The sequence below is a fragment of the Balaenoptera musculus genome, chromosome 16 (genome assembly GCF_009873245.2).
Source record: "Balaenoptera musculus isolate JJ_BM4_2016_0621 chromosome 16, mBalMus1.pri.v3, whole genome shotgun sequence".
NCBI classification, from domain to species: domain Eukaryota; kingdom Metazoa; phylum Chordata; class Mammalia; order Artiodactyla; family Balaenopteridae; genus Balaenoptera; species Balaenoptera musculus.
Window position 1 is genome coordinate 28,480,879 of NC_045800.1, and position 15,901 is coordinate 28,496,779.

Genomic DNA, 15,901 nt, shown 5'->3' on the forward strand with positions numbered 1-15,901 from the left:
GTTGATGAGGGAGCATGACCCATCTGTAACAGAATTGTGCTGAAAGATTGGGCTCTGGGGACCCAGAGATGTGGGGATTAGTGGGCTGCTGAAAGCACTGGCCCTTTTAGAACATGTGTCTGGGACATTAATAGGGTCAATGGGCTCAATGCTGTTAATGGGTCTGGGAGTGAGCACCCCGCTCCCTGTTTTATCCTCCAGAATATGTTTCTGGCCATTATTAATGACACATACTCAGAGGTCATGGAGGAGTTGGCTGGACAGAAGGATGAGCTACAGCTTTCGGACCTCCTGAAACAGGTGACTATTTAGTCTCCTTGAGCCACACATGTGCATCAGGGCCCAGGTCCAAGGCTCTGTGTCCTGGTCTGTGCCTGACTGGTTAGGGGCCTGTGCCCTTGTGTGCCTTCAGCTTATCCCTGGGATCCTGTCACCCTGTGGGTGGGGGTGGGAGCAAGAGATGAAGAGGAGGCTGTGGGAACTGGTGCCTGTTTCCTTTCCCCTTCCAGGCCTACAACAAGACCCTACTGAGGCTGCATCTGAGGAAGGAGCAGGTTTCGGACGTGCAGAAGGTCCTGCCGGGTGGGGAGCAGGAGATCCAGTTCGAGGATTTCACCAACACCTTGAAGGAGTGAGCACCCAGAGATCCAACCTTCCCTGACATTGGTCTATAAGTCCTTGACCCTCAAGCATACACCCTTTGCCTATAAGCCTCTGATCTTGGCCAGTGGGCCTTTGACCTTGGTTTACAGGCCTTTGACCTTGGTTTATAGGTCTCTGATCCTGACCTTCAGAACTGTGCCCTTGGTTTAAAGGACTCTGACAATGTTCTATGATATTCTGGACCTTGTTGAACAACTCTTAGGACTAGTGTAATAATAATACCCTAATCATCGTATACATCCCTCATTCCCACAAAGCTCTGATCTTAGTTCTATGCTCCCCCACAAACACAGGTCTATTTCCTTAGCCATCCTCTCCCTGCTTCCCAGGTAAACATATTAACAAGCATTGAACAAATACATTGTGAGCACCAGCTGTGGGCCAGGCACACAGTTGAATGAGACAAAGTCTTTGTCCTCCAGGAGTTCCTAGACATGTAAGCAAATAAACAGAATCACAGAACGAGTTCCACAACAGAAGTAACTAGAAGGGAGGGAGCATGGGGTAATAAAAGCACATACAAAGGCAAAGAGGTATGAAATTGAGCAACATATACAGGAGTAATAAGTAGCTGAGTATGTAAGGTATCAAATGAAAGGTCGGGCAGAGCAGGAGATGAGGCCAGAGAAATGGGCTAAGGTCACATTGGGAAAAGCCTTGAACACCACTACTCTATTCAAAGAATAGGGTGCCCAGGAGGGATTTTAAGCAGGGAAGGGGTATATTTAGTCTTGTACTTTAGAAAGGTTAATTACTCCAATTGCATTATGGAGGATGTATTTCAGGGGAATGGACGGCAATAGGGCAGGGGGGGTGGGGGAGAGGGCAGGTTATTTGGAGGCAAAGAGATTTCGCAATAATTCCTTTAGGAGATGATGAGAGCCTGAACCTAGTCAGCAGAAGTCAGGGAAGGAAGAAATAGATTCAAGTGATTTCTTGGGGGATCAAATCGCTACATCTTGGATATCCTGGCTTTCTCATGTGGCCCCCTTCTTCCCTAGAGAGCAAGACTCTTGCCAGAGTCTAGCAAAAAAGAGTGGGGAGTCCATAATGGAAAGCTCACAGCCACAGCAGGTCAGAAGTCATTTCATCACCCTGTTCTCCTCAGGCCGGGGCACATAGAGCATGAGATCACTGAGCTCATGGCTGCCTTCACCAGGTTTGACCAAGATGGGACTCACATCCTGGATGAGAAGGAGCGGGAACAAATGCGACAGGACCTGGAGGAGGAAAGGGTGAACCTGGCTGGTGGAGAGGCTACAAGGAAACTGCTCACCCTCCCCTCCCTGCCAGCACACCTGGAACACAAACCCAAACTGAAAATCCTCCCACAGATGCGCAGGAAAGGGCTCTCTAGAATAGTGGTTCTCAAACTGCTGCATATTAGAACGCCCTGGAGAGCTTTAAAAAAGTCCTCATGCTCCAGCCACACACTCTAGACCAGAATCTCTGGGGGAGTTGGGAGGCCCAGCCATCAGTCCTTTTTACAACCCCCCTGGTGACTCCAGTGCATAGCCAAGGTTGATCACCATTGCTCTAAAACATCATCTTAGGGAGAAAAGGACCAATTGTCTGAGAATCCCTGACAATTCCTTCTGAGCACCTGCCTTCTCCTTGGGGTTCTCCAACTCTGATCCTTAGCTGCCCCTGCTATGTCTGCTTCATCCCTATCCAGTATAGACCAAAAAGCCAAGGGTAAAAGGAACAGTGCCAGGACACTGTCCCTGCTCTCCCAAACGGAGTTGGCTTCTAGTGAGCGCCTCATTCATCAATGCTTCAAGGAGCTTGTGTTTTGTTTCTTGTGGAGGTGATTCTCTCCCAGAGGTTAGGCCAGCTTTGTGTTCAGCACGACCATTCTGATTCTACTGTCTCCAGAGTCTGAGAGGGAAGGGGAATAGCAAGCACTGGAGCCCAAGGCCTGGTCCTGCGATCCCATTAGAGCAGGTGATGGGGCAGGAGCTGATGGCTTCCAAGTCGTCTTCTCTCTGCTCTCTGACTTCCTGATCAGGTGGCCCTCAACGCTGAGACTGAGAACCTGCGCCGGTCCACTGTGAGTAGCCCACCAGGCGAGTCGAGTCCAGAGGCTGCCGAAGCAGGTGGCTGGGTTTCAGAAGAAGAATTCTACATGTACGTGCAGCCAGGGGGCGCAGGGCTGACTGTGTTTATGTCATCCTACCTTGAGCTTCTTTCCACAACCTTCCAATTCCCTGTACTACCCCAGGGAAAACCCCTCTCCCCCTTTAATTCTCCTGACAAGGCTGGGCCTTACCTTCCTTGCTCCCATCCAGACACATACTCTTCTGTACCCACTACCCCTGGAATCACTCAGCCCTCCACACACATATTTCTGCTCCCCTGGTCTCTCTCAAATCTTGCACAGGCTCACAAGGAGAGTTTTGCAGCTGGAGACTGTCCTGGAAGGAGTCATGACCCAGGTTGATGCCGTGGGCTCAAAGCTGACGATGCTGGAGGAGAAAGGGCAGCTGGCTCCCTCTCCAGGCATGGTGAGTGGTCTCTCACCTGGCTCCTCTCGGCTCCCACAGCTGAACTCTACCATCTTTTCCACTCAGTGGGGAGAGGCAAAACATTTTTTTTTTTTAATTTGTTTTTGGCTGCGTTGGGTCTTCGTTGCTGCGCGCGGGCTTTCTCTAGTTGCAGCTAGTGGGGGCTACTCTTCGTTGCGGTGCGCAGGCTTCTCACTGCAGTGGCTTCTCTTGTTGCGGAGCATGGGCTCTAGGCGCGCAGGCTTCAGTAGTTGTGGCACGTGGGCTCAGTAGTTGTGGCTTGTGGGCTCTAGGTGCGCGGGCTTCAGTAGTTGCGGCACACTGGCTTAGTTGCTCCGCGGCATGTGGGATCTTCCCGGACCAGGGCTCGAACTCGTGTCCCCTGCGTTGGCAGGCGGATTCTTAACCACTGCGCCACCAGGGAAGCCCGAGGCAAAACATTTTTGAAAGACCAATGTTTCAGGCTCCTGGGGCAACATGTTCCCAGTAGTCAGTGAATCGTGGAGGTGGGGGTTGGAGGGAAGACCTGAAGTTGGTTGCTCTGGCCTTAAGGGCAGCCTTAGCCTCTAGGAGAGGGTCTGGGGTTGGAGAAACAGATCCAGGTAAAAGGAAAAGTGGGACACAAGGTCCTCCTCCAAATGACCTGTCCCTTTTTCTTCCAACAGGGGAAACAAGGCACTTGGGAGCACCTGCAGGCAGCCCCAGCTGTGACTCCAGCCCCCTGGGGACTCCAGGGCAGGCAGGAGAGTGGTGGTGGGGGGGTCCTAAAGCATCAGACAGCAGGCTCCTCTGTCACCACCTCCCCAGAAGCCCCCTCAGCACACGCCCTCCACTTCTAGGGCAGCGGGTCCCACCACTGCTGCTGCTGAGTCCCGCCCTGTGCCCGGCCTTCTGAGCCAATGTTTCTGTGTGTAACTCTGTGAAATACCTCCCACTGGGTCTTTCATGCCCTGTGCTCTGAACTCTGCTGTGATGATTTTTTAAAAAGTCAATAAAAAATAATAAAGGAAAGGAGGGTAATAACTTTCCTAAGCATCTGGATAGCCATGATTTGTGAAAAAAGTAGAAGCTGAGAGAACAGCAATATCTAGATGTCTTCCTACTTGCCAGTGAACCTTTTCCTCTGTGCATCTAGAGATCCACTGCCAGTACCCATGGGGTTCATGTCTTCCCTATAGGGTTTCCCTGTGAAAGAGAAGGGGAAGCCAGAGAGGACACTTTCTCTTGTGGGGAGAGTACAGTGTTGCAGAGGAGTTGGAGTGGTGACCTCCCCCAGCCTTCCCCAGCAAAGTCCAGGAAGACTCAGTGGAAGAGCCTGCCTCCAGACATGCCGCTGAACACTGAGGGGGCTGTAAACCAGGACAGAGATGGAGCCTGAGGAGAAGCTGGCAAAGAAATGCCCTCAGGATTCCGAGATATTTGGTTAAAATGTGGGGGACTCTGACTCTGTCCTTCCATAGGACAATGTGGGTTTGCCTGGTGATTATCAATAAAAATCCTTAGGAAAACCAGGACTTTGCACTTGCTTCGGGACTGCAGGGGAAAGAAGAGAGTCTGGAACTGTGAACCATCCTTGTACCTGGGCTGGAGAAAGCTCACCCCTGCTGGGAGGTGTAGAGTTGAGGCAGTGACAATGTGAAGAAGCTGGCTGTCCCAGGAGTCCTGAAAGAAAAACTTCTGAGTCATAGGAATGGTTTGAAATAGTGGACACTACCACTGGAGGGAGTGGAGACAGTGACCTAGGGAGGCCTGGTCCTTAGAGTGAAGAGATTATGGTGTGTGTGTTTGTGTGTGCATGTGTGCGCTGTTGGGTGTGGGCGGTGAGAGTGCAGATGGAGGATAAGCAGGGATAAGACAAAGAACTCCTACACCAAGATTCTGGATGTATAGGCCTGCATCCTGAGACCTGACATTTATCCCCTCTCTCTGCCCCTGTGACCTTTATCCCCCCCTCATTCTGCACCTTCCATTGCTCCGCAGTTTCTTTTTTCATCCATTCCCTTCACCCACCCGCATTCTCCCATCCCATCAAATACATTCTATACACCCAGAAGTCTTGTGAAACAGCTGAATGCAATTAAGATAACCAGAGTGTATCCTCAGTCCTAAAAAATTATGATCTAAGCTTTCTTCAAGAAAGTCTGTTTCAGGACTTCCCTGGTGGTGCAGTGGTTAAGAATCCGCCTGCCAGTGCAGGGAACACGGGTTCGAGCCCTGGTCCGGAAGATCCCACATGCCACGGAGTAACTAAGCCCGTGCGCCACAACTACCGAGCCTGTGCTCTAGAGCCTGCGAGCCACAACTAGTGAGCCCGCGTGCCACAACTACTGAAGCCCGCAAGCCTAGAGCTCATGCTCCGCAAGAAGAGAAGCCACAGCAATGAGAAGCCGGTGCACCATAATGATGAGTAGCCCCCGCTCGCCGCAACTAGAGAAGGCCCATGCGCAGCAACAAGTACCCAACACAGCCAAAAATAAATAAACAAAGAAAGGCTGTATCAACCCAAGAGACGTAGGTGCCAGCCTGAAGTTTGGGAAAAAAGGTCCAATGAGCTGATATTAATCTAGGACATAGGAAGGGAGAGTATTTCGCCTCAGGGATAATGCCCGAAGGTTTCCCAGAGCCTAGATGAGACTATCTTCAAAAGCAAGGATTCCTTGAGCAGTCTTTCAGTGACTAATAGCAGCCGGGCTGAGGATTCTCTGGAGAGGGGCTAACTTGTCTCCGGTCATTTTAGTCAGCAGGCTGCACTGGGCTCGACCCATCCCAGGGAGGTCCTACTAGGCTAGTGATCCCGCCAGGGAGTGGCCGCAGAATTGAGCGCATCCTTGTTCCAGACGTCGGACTCTTGGCAGCTGATCGACTCACGAAGCCTATTTTAGCTTCAAATTCGTCTTGGTGCCTACGCTAGGCTATCACTTGTTCCTTGCGGTATGCCTTAGCCCAGAAGCGCAGAATCACAGGGCAATGAACCCTGGGCAGGGAGGGCGGGGCACGCCCGGCGCGCATGCGCAGGCATCCCAGACCCAGAAGCAGCGCGGGGCCGGGCATGGCGGCGGCGGCCGAGGGTGTCCCAGAGAGCCACCGCGAGGAGCCCGTTCGGGGTATGTGGAGTGGATGGGGATGAAGTGTCCAGTGGGAGGCCTGGGGCTCTGGGTTACGGGTCCGAAATGCCAGGGCTCACCTGGCGGGAGCGGGCAGGTCGGAGGGGCGCGCCTGTGTGTACGCGTGTTTGTCCTGTCAGGGCGACTGAGAAGGTTTGGCCGCGGGGTCGAGTGTGAGCTGAGGCCGGTGCAAGGGAGCAGAGTTGGCGTGTCAGGTGGGGCAGGGACGAAGTGAGGGACTCGAAATTACGGCACATGGAGAATGGAGCCGATTTGATGCAATGAGGACAGGTGGAGGGATGTAGGGAGTGGCTTCTGTGGCAGGATTAGGACCAGGGCAGGGTGGGGCACTTACTCATTCTCCTTTGATCCAGATGATGCCGCCGTGGAGACCGCTGAGGAAGCAAAGGAGCCCGCTGAGGCTGACATCTCTGAGCTCTGCCGGGACATGTTCTCCAAGATGGCAACTTACCTGACTGGGGAACTGACGGGTGAGGCGGGGCCCGGGTTGATTCCGGTAGTTCCGGGCACCCCTCGCTGGAGGTGGGGTTTGGCCCTGGTAGGCCTGTGAGGTGCTTTAGCAGCGTCAGTCTGCGGCTCCCTCCCTAACCCCACACACCTCGAAACATGCCTGGTGGAAGTTTGGGGAGGTCAAGAATGTGTAGGAAAGAAGTCCATCCGTCCCCTGGAGAAATTCACGAACTACTTTCAGCAACACAGGATAAACAACGAGGTCCTACCGCATAGCACAGAGAACTATATTCAATAGCCTATGATAAACCATAATGGAAAAGAATGTAGAGAAAAAATGAATGTATATATACGTATAGCTGAATCACTTTGCTGTACAGCAGTAATTAACACAACATTGTAAATCAACTGTACTTGAATAAAAAAAAATTCGGTACAGAAACACATAAGAATACTTAATACAGCCCTGCAGGCCTCCGTAGTGTAGACTGAGGCTGAGAAAACAAAAAAGAATTCATCAAGAAGTGCTTCTTTGGGGGAGGTGTATTTTGAACAGGGTTGTAAAGCGATTGGCCAAAAAGTGGGAAATGAATGGTGAGTGAAGTGGTATAAGCAAGCAGTTTGTTTGGCTAAGCAGATGTATTTACTAGGTTAAAGGGAAATGGGGAGTGACCTGCAGATTTAGGGATCTATTAGGTTCGTCTCTCCCACCCTTTGGGACATGATTAATTTTTTGGTCCAGTGTGTATTTCCAGGTGAACACATGACCCATGTGTGGAGGAGGATCTAAAAAATGAATTCTGGTCCAGTGTGGCTTTTCATAAAGGCTGTTATGTTGTTTCACTTCCCCAGGAAGTTGCTGTGAGATAAATTTATGAACCAGAATGTATGGGAAAATGCTTGGTGCAGACTAGGAGGGGTTGTGAGTCTCCAACAGCCTATTTATTTATTTGTTTGTTTATTTCTGAGCAAAAGAAACCAACAAAATCTAGATTTTTTTTTTTTTTGGCTTTTCTTTAAAAATTCCAAAGATTTGGCAGTAGTAGTCCCCCATTCTTGCAAGGCTCTAATTGGCTAGAGTTGGGCATTGTCTCCTTTAAATGGACCAGCGCTGTGCAGTTTATCCCCACTACTCCCTGTTTTCTTCCTTTTACTGAGACCTGGTGTCAGTTGCCATTTATTACTGTTCTTGTTGTTTTTTTAGTAGTGGTACAGAAATGGTTTTCTGTACCAATCAATGCCTATCAAAATAGGTAAAGTAAATGATAGACTAAGACTAAGAGGATCATAGGTTCCAAGAAGTGGGAGAGTATATTTCTTTGTAGAAGTGAGTAATCTTGCGTTTAATATGCAAACAGCTGGCTTGCTTCACTCATTTACATAATATTGTTGGCTCCTGGGTATTTGAGTGTGTGACCCTTGTTTGAGAGAGACTAATTTGATAGCAGTGAGAGTATGGATATGGAGGAGACACAGAAGGGCAATATTTCAGATGAAAAGTAACGGTCTGTGACAGAGTGATAGTAAAAGGAATGGGGAGGGGAGCATGGATGCAAGAACATTATAGAAGTGGAATTTATAGGACTTGTTGAAGTGGGTGTTAAGGGATGGGAGCAGCTTAAGATGTGTCTGCAGTTTTAAGCCTGGGTGGTGTCATCAGCCGAAATAGGCAGGTTGGAAAGAGGAACCATGTTGAGTGTGAAAATAATATTTTCAGTTTTGACTTGGCTGATTTTAGTTATTACTGGGACACTCAGGTGACTGTTACCAAGACATCCAGGTGACTTCAACATGTGAGTCCAGAGCTCAGAGAGTGATCAGAGCAGGAGAAACAGATTTGGAAGTCACCTGCATAGCAGAGTGAGTTGAGGCTGTGCAGGGTGAGACTGCCAGGGAAGACCATAGAGGTCGATAAGAGGACCTGGACTAAAATCTCAGGGAATGCCTGTATTGGGCAATTAATTTGTTTTTATTAACAGTACTTAAAGTACCTAGGTTTCCAAATGATTTATTACAAAATGAATTTTAAGTGGATTGTAATTTCCCTATGATTGTCATTCTTACCTATACAGATACTTTTTTGAGTTTGGAAGGAAGCTAGCATAACCCTGGGAATGCCCATGGAAATGTGCCACCCATGTAAACCTCAGCCATGTGTCACAGCTGAGGGAAAGTTGAGAACTGATAGTGAAGGGGGTTAGCTGAGAAGAGATCTGGTATAGAAACTCAAAAAGAGCAGTTAGAAAATGCTATAGCAGCTGAGGGAAATGAGTGTTTCATGAAGAGAGAGAGATCAGTAGTGTCAGATATTATGGAGAGGCCCAGGAGGATAATGACTGAGAAAAGGCCATGGATTCGGTGGTTAGGAGAGCACTGATGACCTTGGCGCTTGTAATTTTTCTGGGTGGTGGGGACAGAGACCAGACTGGAAGGGTTTACATGAGTGAATGGTGAGGAGGAGGAAGCAGTGAGTGTAAGCTACTCTTTCAGAAGGGTTAGCAGTGGAGCTCCTTTGCTTTACTGAGCAAATGATGTAGGTGTACAATAGAGGGAGTGCTTTTGGGCTGGAGGAAACCGGAATATATTTCTAGATAGAGAGGAAGGTGCCAGGATGGAGAGAGAGTTTGGAAGGGCAAGGGAAAGGAGATGACTGAAGACAGGCCCTGAAGAGGTAGAAGGATTGGGATCTGTCGTGGCAAGAACAGGAACGCTTCCGCCTCTTGAGAAGATACTAAGGTACGGAGAAGTGTGGAAGTGAGGCAGAAAGATTGAGGCAGTTTATGTCAGTGGGCTTGGCTTTTGGGAAAGTTGGAGTAAAGGCCATTTGCTTTGAGTAGGGATGGGGAAGGGAATTGAGGATGTGAGAAGCAGGCAAATGGTTTGGAAGTCAGTGTATAAAATGGAGTACAGAATCACAAGTAATAAATGAGTTACTAAGAAGTGTTGAGCTCCTAGTTGACTTTATATATATTTTGATATACATATGTATTTATGCTGCAGTCTGCCAAATTATATGTTTTCATGTTGTAGAGGTACCAAGACTGTTTCACCTCCCTTTTCTTGGTACATGAGTTTATCATTTTCCTTTCTAACTAAGATCCTGAAGCTTCTGGAGTTTATTTGGTTTAAAAAGTTTGCTGATTGTTGCCTGAATTTCTGCTTAGACATTTAGAGTACATAGGATGAGTATAAATGTCATAGATCAAAAGTGGCCTGCTTCTTTGACATCCCCTAGGTCCTGCCTTGAACTACCATTTGGTAGTTAATTCCACATTCCAGTTACCTAAACAAATCTTAAAGGCATCACATCTTCTGTTTGTTTTAAAGCCACCAGTGAAGACTATAAGCTTCTGGAAAATATGAATAAACTAACCAGCCTGAAGTATCTTGAAATGAAAGATATTGCTGTAAACATCAGTAGAAACTTAAAGGACTTAAACCAGAAGTGTAAGTAATAATTTTTTACAATTAAATGTGTTTGTATTTAATGTTCTTTTGCGCTTGGGGCAGTGGAGAAGGGAAGGGAACATGGCCCCTGTCCTCAGGGAGCTCATTTTCTAAAAGTGAATTAGAAAGTTAAGGTGAATTTCTTCCATTGTGAGGATTAGCATGCTTTGGCGGTATGGTTATTTCTGCTTCTGAATCTTGATTTGATCCGTTTATTCCTGGAAAAACAGTGAATTAATTTAACAGTGAAATCTATAAAGGACTACTTTATAAACAGAAAACCAGAACATCTATAATTGGAAAATGCTACTTTAGACTGGTAGAATGTATTTTCCCATTGACTTATATTTGTGTTCCCTGTTTATACTTGTGTTCCCTGTCTTATATTTGTGTTCCCTTCTTGGTCTGGGAGTACCCAAGAAACCGAATCAGTAACGGAAAGATTGCTTGAGGAGCAAGGAATTTAAGAGAGGAAAACCAGTAGATGAGAGAGACTTAACTTTGTTTAGGTCACCGTCATACCTGATCAGCTAGCTACTGTCTTCTAAGGCGTCTGCCTGCTAGTGATCAGAATCATGTCACTCCACCCACTCTGTCTTAGGCAGAGCTGGAGAGACACTAGCATGCTTACTTTCCACTTTTTTCTGCACTCCTTGTTGATGCTGTATAAACCTGTGGTCTGTCTTTGTTTTTAAAGATGCTGGACTACAGCCTTATCTGGATCAGATCAATGTAATTGAGGAGCAGGTAGCAGCTCTTGAGCAGGCAGCCTACAAGTTGGATGCGTATTCAAAAAAACTGGGTAACCATTTTTATTTCTGTTTTGATTTGATGAGTACCCTCCTGCCAGTATGACCTTATATAATAAGATGGTTAACATTTATGATGTGCCTACAGTGATCTATTTTAATCTTCACAAAACCTCTTGAAAGTAACTTTTTATTAGTGACAATAATAAAATAACATTTCCTGAGTACTTAATGATATATCAGGCACTGTTCTTAATATTTTGCGTCTATTATGTTTTTTATCCTTCAGTCTCTGAGGTAAGTACATGATTTTTATCCCCATTCTATTGAAGAGGAAACTGTGGTTGAAGGGGTTATAACTTGCTTAAGGACACAAAGCTAGTATATAGAAGAGCTGTATTTCAAACTAGGTCTGATTGATTACAAAGCTCAAGTTCTTCATTGTGGTTCAGCAGGCTGAAGCATCTTTAATAATGTAGATACGTGTCTTAAAAAACAGAGTAGTCAATCAAGGCTTTCTTGAAGGGTTACTTTTCCTTTAAGGAGGAAACTGGTACTAGTATTGATGCCTTGCTAATTGACTCTGGCTCTTACATCCATGATTAAAAATAATGCAGTTGTTTTTAGCCTAGATATAATTTACAGATTATTTTATTTTTATCATTGACAGTTGTTGACTACTTCAAGAGATTGGTTTGTAGCAGACTGAGATTTGACATGCGTGGTAGTTAGCAGTTTCATTGTCCACAATTAAATTTACTAAATGGTGACTGTGAACTTTAGAAGGCATTGTGCCAGATGCTTTCAAGGTTTTAAAGAAAAAGGGAATCCATAACATTGAGGTTTATTTAATGGTCTTTTAAATTTCTGTATCTTTCAAAATTGTTTTCCTAGAGTGAGGGGTAGGGATAAGAAAATAAAAGGTGAAACATACTTCTTGAAAGTCCCAGTCTGGCTCTCAGAGGGTGCCTGGGACAGAGCCTGGAGGGGCAATTTCCTGTGCTTTGTAAGGCTCCTGGTGGCTCAAGTGCCAGTAGTTCTGCTTAACCCTGGTGGAGCATCTGAGCAGGTACTGTTGATAGGGTTAGAATTTAGGGAACTCATGTTAGGTTCTCAGTGCTGTGTGTGTATATTTGACTCCTTAAGTTGTGCACATTGATTATATTTGGACAGATATCCAAATATCTGTCCTTAGCTAATATGATAGTTGCCATTTATGGTATGCCTATAATTTGGATACAGTTTGGACAGCTAAGAAGACTGAAGTTAATAGATATTTTTTAATGTAATAGACGTTTTTGAATTTGTCTAGAAATGCTAACTGAAAAGTATCTTTTTAAGAGCCAATTTTAAAAGATATAACTTCTTCTCCCTCTCCCCCCTGCAGAAGCCAAATACAAGAAGCTGGAGAAGCGATGAAAAACTTATTCCTATGGGACAAATTCTTTTTTAATGTGGGAAGAATGTTTTATAAGACCTGAATCTTGAGGCTGATGAATTGTCAAAACTCCTCAAAAGGCAACTATGTTGGTCGTCCCAGAAACTTCGCAACATTGGAGTAAACTGGAGGACTCTGGCTACTCCTGGAAGAACTTCTTCTGAGGCAGAATCCCTCAAAAACTCACGCTTATAACTCCTTACCTTTTACTTGAATGCTTCATCATCCATTCAGGACAGAGACTCTCTCAAAGTTTGCATAAACCTGGACTTGCCAGTAGAATCAAACGAGCGGGCCTGTTTTCCCTGGTAGCGGTTGATTACTATGTTATTTTCTTAAATGGTTGGTTTTTGAGTTACTGTGTAAATGGTTTTTTTCTATTAAGGATGTAATGTATTGCTAACAAGATTCTAAATTTAAAAAGGAAAACAAAACAGTCTTGTTCTTGACAGTTTGTCACCTTGTGAATGTCAGTAATTTTCCATAACATTGCAAATAACAGAAAATCTTAAAACAATTTCAGGCCAAGTCTTCTAGACTGAACAGAAACAGTGAAAGGAGTGTTGTTGCGATAGTTTGGTGTATGTGATGGGCCCCTCCTGTCTCTTCTCTGTATGAGTCAGATGGCTGGGGATGGATATCATCTTGGCATGTGCTCCCTTTTGGAAATATAAGGACAGGATGTGTACGTGTGTGTACGTGTTAGGTGGGGAGGTGGGGCTGCCACTCGGGCTGCTACTCATTAAATAAAGCATTTTTATAAAATATCTTCCTACTTGTGTCTGCAGGGTCAGGGGGGCTCCCAGGGACCTGTTTTCCTTTCAGACTAAAGACATCAGTGGATGGAGGATACTGACTGACCAGTCTAGTTTGGAAGACAGTCAACCATATCCAGAGTTGGGTGTTAGTGGTTAGAAAGGTGTCTGAGGTCCCCAATTCCATCTCCAAAAGAGTTCTTAACTCTGTTTTTGTCATTTCCCACCATTTAAGTTCTAGTCCACCATCATTTATCCCCTTCTACTCTGGACTATGGCTGTGGTCTCTTCTTACCTTAAATATCCCTCCAACCTGCAGTCCACGCTGCTGGCAGACCAATCTTTCTAAAATGTAAACTGGCCACATTACTCCTGCTTAGATTTCTTTCATGACTTCTCCTGGCCTCTTTGAAAAAGCCAGACTTTTTTTTAACTTAGAAACCAAACTTTTAATAAATATTTCGTATTACTTTTGTGTTTCTGAGGGTGAACTAGTCTAATGTAATTCTCTTTGGCTCTTTATTAAACTTTCTATAACTTTTTCATACAAGATTTGAAGCATTTAGCCAGATACACATCCTGACACAAATTTTGAAATTTTGAAATTGATATACATGAATAGAGTGGACAACATCCCCAATTACATTTAGGATATAGGGTTCTCCCAAGATAGAGCTGAAAATACCATAGTTTTACTCTTTCATTCTATTAATGTAGTGTATTACATTCATTGATTTGTGTGTGTTGAATCATCTTTGCATCCCAGGGATAAATCCCAATTGATCATGGCATTTAAGTCTTTTAACGTGCTGTTGAATTTGGTTTGCTAGTATCTTGTTGAGAATTTTTACATCTATATTCATCAGGGATATTGGCCTGTAGTTTTCTTTTCATGTAGTATCCTTATCTGGCTTTGGTATCAGGGTAATGCTCACCTCATAAGATGAGTTTGGGAGTGTTCCCTCTTCAATTTTTTTGGAAGAGTTTGAGAAAGATCAGCATTAGTTTTTTTTTTTTTTTTTGGCACTAATTCTTTATGTGTTTGTTAGAATTCACCAGTGAAACCATTTGATCCTGGGCTTTTCTTTGTTGGGAGGTTTTGATTACTGATTCAAAATTGTTACATATTATTGACTTGTTCAGATTTTTTCTTCATGACTCAATCTTGGTAGGTTATATGTTTCTAGGAATGTATCCATTTCTTCTAGGTTGTCCAATTTGTTGGCAGATAATTGCTTACATAGTCTTTGTATTTCTGTAGTCTTCTCTTTCATTCATAACTTTATTTATTTGAGTCCTAATTTGTTTTTGTCTTGGTTAGTCCAGCTAAAGTTTTGTCAATTTTGTTTATCTTTTCCAAACCAACTCTTAGTTTCATTATTCTCCATTTCTCTATTCCATTTATTTCTGCTCTAATTTTTATTATTTCCTGGCTTCTGCTAACCTTGGGCTTAGTTTGTTCTTTTTCTAGTTCCTTGAGGTGTAATGTTAGTTCCTTGAGGTTTATTTGAGACCTTTTTTCTTCATATAGGCATTTTTGTTTGTTCTTTTTCTAGTTCCTTGAGGTGTAATGTTAGTTCCTTGAGATTTATTTGAGATCTTTTTTCTTCATATAGGCATTTACAGCTGTAAACTTCCCTCTTAGAACTGCTTTTGCTATATCCATAAGTTTTGGTACGTTGTGTTTCCATTTTCATTTGTTTCATTTGATTATCCTTTTGATCTCTTTTTGTCCATCTGTTGTTCAAGAGTGTGTTATTTAATTTCCATGTTTTTGTGAATTTCCAATTTTTCTCCTATTACTGGATTCTAGTTTCATGCCATTGTGCTTAGAAAAGATACTTGATATAATTTCTATCTTCTTGAATTTATTTAGACTTGTAGCCTAATACATGATCTATCTTGGATAATGTTCCATGTGCGCTTGGGAAGAATGTGTTTTCTAAAGCCAGATTTCCTAGCATGCATACAAGGCCCCTATTTTATTCCTTTTTTCAATTTTATTCCCTGTTACTCTGACACGTAACACTGTATTGAGCTATCTTGAGCTACCTTAAATTCGAATGGATGAGATTTTTCCCATAAACTTTCTACTTTACAACAGACTTAGATTTGCTGGAAAGTTGCAAAGATAACACTGAATTCCATATACCTCAATTTAGAAAAAAGATAACACAGAGTTCTATGGATGAGTTTTCATATCTTAACTGAGGTTTCCTCTTCCTGAAATTATCACCTGCTCATGCTTGATAAACTTCTACTCCTCTTCAAGATTCCGTCTTGACCTCCACTGCTGGGCTGTGCTGTATTACCCCCAGAGCAGAAAAAATATCAATGTGAGAGCAGTACAGAGGCATCAATATTTTGAGGCAGTTAACTTGATTTTTCCCAAAAAAGCATTGTAGAAGTTGTGAGGAAAATCAGAACTTTGTTGTTCTTCCTTAAACTTATTTTAAGTTTTAGTTAATTTTGAATTGCTTGGCTGCCTTTGGTGAGTCTCCCATGCCCCTCAGTTGTCAGGAACACTTCCATTTCCTTAAACACTGTTGTCTCCAACCAATAAGGCCTTAATTCTCCAAAAAACTCAATGTCATGAAAAACAAAACTAAAAGGTAGGTGGGCTATTGTAGATTAAAAGAGACTAGAGGGACTTCCCTGGTTGTGCAGTGATTAAGATTCCGTGCTTCCACTTGCAGGGGGCGCGGGTTCCATACCTGGTAGGGGAACTAAGATCCCAGGTGCCCTTGGTGTGGCCAAAAAAATGAAATAA

General features: G+C 44.5%; 2 protein-coding genes across 2 annotated transcripts in view; both read left to right on the forward strand.

The window, feature by feature from the left end:
- Positions 1-4,062, forward strand: part of PKD2L1 (polycystin 2 like 1, transient receptor potential cation channel) — a 53,912-nt gene extending 49,850 nt beyond the window's left edge. The window contains 7 exon segments of the mRNA XM_036829299.1: positions 175-300; positions 510-631; positions 1,772-1,898; positions 2,672-2,790; positions 3,044-3,167; positions 3,833-3,920; positions 4,007-4,062. Coding sequence (XP_036685194.1) covers positions 175-300; positions 510-631; positions 1,772-1,898; positions 2,672-2,790; positions 3,044-3,167; positions 3,833-3,920; positions 4,007-4,062 — 762 coding nt within the window.
- Positions 4,063-6,144: 2,082 nt separating this feature from the next.
- BLOC1S2 (biogenesis of lysosomal organelles complex 1 subunit 2) lies at positions 6,145-13,143 on the forward strand. The gene is made up of 5 exons (XM_036829625.1): positions 6,145-6,271; positions 6,646-6,762; positions 10,070-10,189; positions 10,887-10,991; positions 12,326-13,143. The coding sequence occupies exons 1-5, from the start codon at positions 6,175-6,177 to the stop codon at positions 12,355-12,357; spliced, it is 471 nt and encodes a 156-aa protein (XP_036685520.1). The 5' UTR covers positions 6,145-6,174; the 3' UTR covers positions 12,358-13,143.
- Positions 13,144-15,901: the final 2,758 nt, after the last annotated feature.

Coding starts and splice junctions, on each gene's coding strand:
- BLOC1S2 (XM_036829625.1), top strand. CDS start 6,175: ATGCGCAGGCATCCCAGACCCAGAAGCAGCGCGGGGCCGGGCATGGCG. Junction 10,190..10,886: donor AAAGGACTTAAACCAGAAGT/GTAAGTAATAAT, acceptor TTGTTTTTAAAG/ATGCTGGACTACAGCCTTAT. Junction 10,992..12,325: donor TGCGTATTCAAAAAAACTGG/GTAACCATTTTT, acceptor TCCCCCCTGCAG/AAGCCAAATACAAGAAGCTG.